Here is a 5,221-nt window from a genome sequence, read left to right as displayed (position 1 = left end):
AGAAATCAAAAGTCCATGATGCTCTTTTCTTTCAGACCTGCCTCACAGAAGTAATGACGGCAGGCTCCGTTTTCTGGCTTGGTGTGGCCCACCCCAGCCCCCATGCCACGGAGTGGCAGGGAAGCGCCCCACCATGCCTAAGTAGGTTCTGGGGACAAGAGGAGGCCTGGAGGGTTGGAGAGCCAAGAAATACAGGCCCAGGTCCTTGGGATCAATTCAGAGTGGAGACCACTCCCTTCACCTGGCGGTCCCAGACCTAGGCTTGACATGTCCTCTCCAGGACATGGTCCTCCGGAGCAGACTCAGCAATGGCTGGGGTGGGCCTGCAAGCCGTGTGTGAAGGAGGGGTGGAAGGGGCAGGACATCACCAAGAACGGCAGAGACAACTTTGGAATTGGACCTGGCTTTGGCACAGCACTTCTTGGGTCTGTCTGCTCCATCTGCTGCCCTCCTGAGGCCCCAGGGATGGAGAGGCACGTTCCTTCTCCCATGAGGAGCTCTTCTGGCTGACTGAGGCAATGGCAGTACAACTCCAGGGCATCCCCTTCATCATTCCAGCCAAACCTGTGCACAGGTGACCTAATGTGGAGCTTTCTAGACTCAACTGGTGAATCCAAAGCATTTTAGTCAGATGTGGTGCTGAATGGGAAGCAATAATAATAGCTACCACTTACCCAGCACCTATAATGTGACAGGTGCTTGACCTATACGATTGCTAGTCTTTACAATGACCTATAGTATTATTATCCCCTTTGGACAGATGAAGAAACTGGGCCTCAGAGGGGTTAACTGACTCGCCCAGAGCTATACAGTTAATGAGTGGTTAAACTGGGAACTGGAGCCAAGTTTGTCTGATTCCGGATCTCAGGTTCTTTCCACTCCCCTAGGCTGCCCTCAGGAGCTAGGAGAAAGCCATGGGGCTGTCTGGGTGGGACCACTGAAGGGGCTTCTATCTGAAAGTGTGAAGCTGGACAGCAGCTGAGCTTGAGTGAAGGGAAGATGCCTCCTAGTCCTGGGGGACAGGCTCCACCCACGAGTCTCTTTCCCAGCCGGGCCTCGGCTCAGTGCCTGGCGGCCTTGCAGATCTTGTCATACACCTCTGGGAAGGCGTCCTGGCAGTTGAGCTGCTCCCGCAGCTTGTGGTAGAGGGAGCCGTCAAACATCTCCCAGAACTCCTCCCGGTTCATGTAGCAATCGGCATACAGCATCTGGAATCTGCAGAGGTGGACAAGAGGGTGAGGACACAGGGTGTCCAGCAGTGTCAGCTGGGCAGGGAGGCGCGAGGGGGAGATACTCAATCGGCCCTACCATGCAGCGCGCTTTGCAACGTAGGGGCACTTTGGGAGGATTTGCTGTGTTTGAGTCTTCTAAACGCCCAGTGAGGAGGACAGTGCAGGAATGCTGATCCCCACTGGGCTCCGGGGTGAAGTAGTTTAGCACTGGTGGCCCTGAGTGGAACTCTGACTGCTGGGCTCCTTCCTGCAGCTCGGTCCTCCCCACGTACTCCCTTGCCTCATGGGGGTGGTACGGCTTTTATTTTTTACTGACATTCAATAAACTGTACATATTTAAAGTGTACAATTTGGTTAAGTCTTGATACATGTACAGTATTTTTCTGCATTATGCAAATAACGTGTGCCTTCTACGTTTTTTGACAACTGCTCCCTCCTCCCTCCTCACCAGGTATTTCTGTAAGTGCACTATGCTAATTTTTTTTTTTTTGCAGTAACATGGAAAAAAAATTGGCATAGTGGTGTTTAGGAAAATACCTGCATGGGGGAGGGAGCAGTTGGCAAAACAAAGGTTGAAGGTGAGCGTTATTTGCATAAAAGTACGGTATGCAACCAGGAACCCATCACCACAATTGCGATAATGAACCTCTCCACCACCCGCAAACTTTCTCCCTGCCCCTTTGTTACTCATTGCCCTCTGCCATCCCCAGGCAGCCCTCAATCCATCTTCTGTCACTATGGATTCACTTGCATTTTCTAGAATTTTATATAAATGGAATCTTACAGTATGTACTCTTTTTTGCCTGGCTTCTTCCAATCAGCATAACTATTTTGAGATTCACTCCTGTTGTGTATGTCAATAGTTCATTCCAGGCTGTTCTCTGAGCATACTCGGTCTGTTCTGAGCCTCTCAGTGGTTTTCATAGTCACGAATCCCTCCCTCAGCTTTGGTCTTTTCAGTCTGAAGAGGTCTCAGGAGGCAGTGGCCCCTGAATATATCTAAATTCATACCCACCATCTACCCTGTGGGGCATAGTTGGGGTGACTCCTGGGTTTTTGCCTTGAACAGTGAGGGGTGTTGGTGTGTTCACTGGAGAAGGGGGATGCAGGAAGAAGGGGCAAGAAGTTCTGCAACTCTCCCTCCCTACCATCTTCATGGGGGCAGTGGTGGTTCAGTGGTAGAATTCTCGCCTTCCATTTGGGAGACCCCGGTTCGATTCCTGGCCCATGTACTTCATACACAGTCACCACCCATCTGTCAGTGGAGGCTTGTGAGTTGCTATGCTGCTGAACAGGTTTCAGCAGAGCTTCTAGACTAAGATGGTCTAGGAAGAAAGGCCTGGCAATCTACTTCCGAAAATCAGCCAATGAAAACCTGACGGATGACAATGGTCCAATCTGCAACTGTGCATGGGGATGGCAGTATTTTGTTCCATTGTGCAGGGCATCATCATGAGTCAAGGGTAACAACTAACACCATCTTCAATGCTTGCTTCTTGGATCAGAGATGGCCACAACTAGAGGGTCCCTATGTAATTAGCTGGTCTAGCCTGGGAGTCCTGGCTCTCAATCCAGAGCTGGCACCCTTGTCCTTCCCTACACCCCCGTGGAACAGTTCTCTGAGCCACACTCCTGGCCACTCACCCATGCACGCTTCGGACGAACTTCTCCAGCTGCCTCATGCAGGACCTGGCCTCAAAGTGCTTTATGCGTGGCTCCCCATAGGCCCCAATGTCGACGTAGAGCTCTGCCTCGTCTCCTTTGGGGTGCACCAGGCCTGGCTGGCTGGGCAGGATGAATGGGCACAGCCAGATGGGGTAGACCTGGGTGGACCGGGGAGGGGAAGGTTGGTGCTTTTTCTCCCACAGGGAGGCTCACAGCACAATCCAGGGATTGCCCCGCCTTGCCTAAACACAGCCTTACCAATCCCCCCAGCCCTGGCTGAGAATACCGACTCCGCCACACTAGAAGACACAATCTGAGCAGGTCACAGAAGTGAAGGTCACCCAGCTGGGACCCTGGCCGAGCAGGCTGAGGCCTCAAAGGGCAGGCATGTCCAAGGCCACACCATTCAGGGGAGAAGACTGCGGACTCCACGCCCCATCTGCTTTCCCCTGCCCCACCTCGCCTTGCCCAGGGCACAGCCGAGGCTCACGTGGATGTCATTGTGGAAGGTGTGCAGGGCCTGCAGCATGCACTTCATGGGCACCAGCATGTCCTGCACCACGTGGTGCTGTTCATACAGCTTGCGCAGGGTCTCGCCCTGGGTCAGCTTCAGGAGGGAGATCTTGGGAGGTACCATCCAACCAAAGAGGTAGCGGAAAATGGGGTTGTTGCCGAAGGGGATGATGTCCTGAAAGACAAAAGTTGGGGATGGAAAGAAGGCATCAATAAGGGAATGTCTGAATGCCTACCACGAGCCAGGGGCCAGGTTCTCTTGCTCAGTGCTGGACATAAAGATGGCAGAAGTGCAATGCCAGCATGTGGAGGGGGCACGGTGGTACCCAGACCTTGGTTTGGTTCTTAGCTGTGGCATTTCCCAGCTGCAATGACATGGGCTAGTTACTTAACTTCTCTGAGCTTGGTTTTCTTATCTGTACAATGGGTATGGTAGCACAGGGAACCTCCTTAAGATTTGCTGTAAGGATCATGTAATACCATATGGAAGGCACTCAGCCCAGTGCCTAGCACAAAATAAGAGCCCAATAAACAGTAGCTATCATTTCTCTTCTTGTTGTTGGGTCAGAGTAGCTGACACAGGGTAGACAGACCATAAAAGTTTGAGACACAAATGCTGTTGACTGAGAACGGTGATCCTCAGAGAGCTTAAGCAACTTCCCCCAGCCAGGGATAGCTCTCTGGGTGGGTGAGGTCTGGCTCAGGTTCAACAGCAAGCCTATCGGTTTATAGCATCCTTTCTGCATTGCCTGACCACCCTGCCTGCCTCTCCCCGACTCAGCCTTCCTGGGAGCCCTCCCAGGCAGAGGTTGTTCCTGCCTCAAACTGCTCTGAGGGAGGTGCTGCCTCACTCAGCACTGCTTTCTCCTGGCCACGTGCCCTCCTCCCCCTAAGCTCCTCCATGGCTCCCATCTGCTGGCGATCCCAACAGTGAAGGCTTTGACTCCTGGCTCACAATCTTCCTCCTGCTCCAAGTCCCACCGTCTTCCTGAGCATTACCAGGATAGCCCATTTTCATGATTCATGGAGTCCTTGAAGCCAAGGACATTCATTCATTCATTAGACCATTACAAGTTGCCTACAAGGTCAACTACCAGGTTCTGTGCTGGGCACTGGGGCTATCAAGATAATTGAGACAAGACCCCTGCCCTCAAAGCACTCCCCCAGGCATGGAAGAGACAGGCTAGTGACCACAGTGTGGAAAGAGCTGAGACGGAGATGCAGAGGCAGCTCAGAAAACGGTCAGGGGTGCTTTCCAAAGAAGCCACACGTGCTAAGCTTGGAAGGCTGAGTGACTCTCCTCTCCACTCCCCTGGAGTCATCTCCTCTAATAACTCCAGTGGCTCCGTGAGGGCAGGGAATGGTCTGCTTTCTTCTGTTGCTCTTACACCCTGGCACCTACATCAATGCCTGCCACGTGACAGGAGCTCCCTGAATAACATGACTGTTTCCTTGGTTATTTTTCACGTGTGCCCATAGCAAAAAGATTCCAGTACAAAGGTTAAGCTTCCCTTCTCACCCCTGATCCTGTTCCCCAGAGCCCTGATCCCACCTCATCCTCCTCCCAGCCCTGACCCCATGCCATTCCCCTCCAATCCTAACACAGTTCCTCCCCAGTCCCGATCTCATCTATTCCCCTCCAACTGTGACCTCTTTCCTGTGGGATATAAGCCATTTAAACATGGCTGCACTATTGACAACTGCAGCCCCTACAGGCCTCTATGCTGTATGCGACATGTTGAAGACTTCTCGCAGGACTTGTTTTCCCAAAGCTATTGCCCTGTTACTGATTGGCTTGTTTACCTGAATTC

General features: G+C 52.4%; 1 protein-coding gene across 2 annotated transcripts in view; it reads right to left on the bottom strand.

Annotated features, from left to right (window-relative positions):
- Window positions 1-9: 9 nt before the first annotated feature.
- Window positions 10-5,221, bottom strand: part of DHCR24 (24-dehydrocholesterol reductase) — a 35,354-nt gene continuing 30,142 nt past the window's right edge. For both annotated transcript variants that reach the window (XM_004371699.2, XM_023727050.1), the window contains exons 7-9: window positions 3,388-3,585; window positions 2,877-3,055; window positions 10-1,215 (exon numbers count right to left, since the gene is read on the bottom strand). In XM_004371699.2, coding sequence (XP_004371756.1) covers window positions 1,062-1,215; window positions 2,877-3,055; window positions 3,388-3,585 — 531 coding nt within the window. In that variant the 3' untranslated portion in view covers window positions 10-1,061. The remainder of the gene's footprint in view (window positions 1,216-2,876; window positions 3,056-3,387; window positions 3,586-5,221) is intronic.

This window comes from Trichechus manatus, unplaced genomic scaffold, assembly GCF_000243295.1.
Source record: "Trichechus manatus latirostris isolate Lorelei unplaced genomic scaffold, TriManLat1.0 scaffold00015, whole genome shotgun sequence".
NCBI classification, from domain to species: Eukaryota; Metazoa; Chordata; class Mammalia; order Sirenia; family Trichechidae; genus Trichechus; species Trichechus manatus.
The sequence above is the reverse complement of the archived record's forward strand: the minus strand, read 5'-3'. Positions and strand labels throughout refer to the sequence as shown.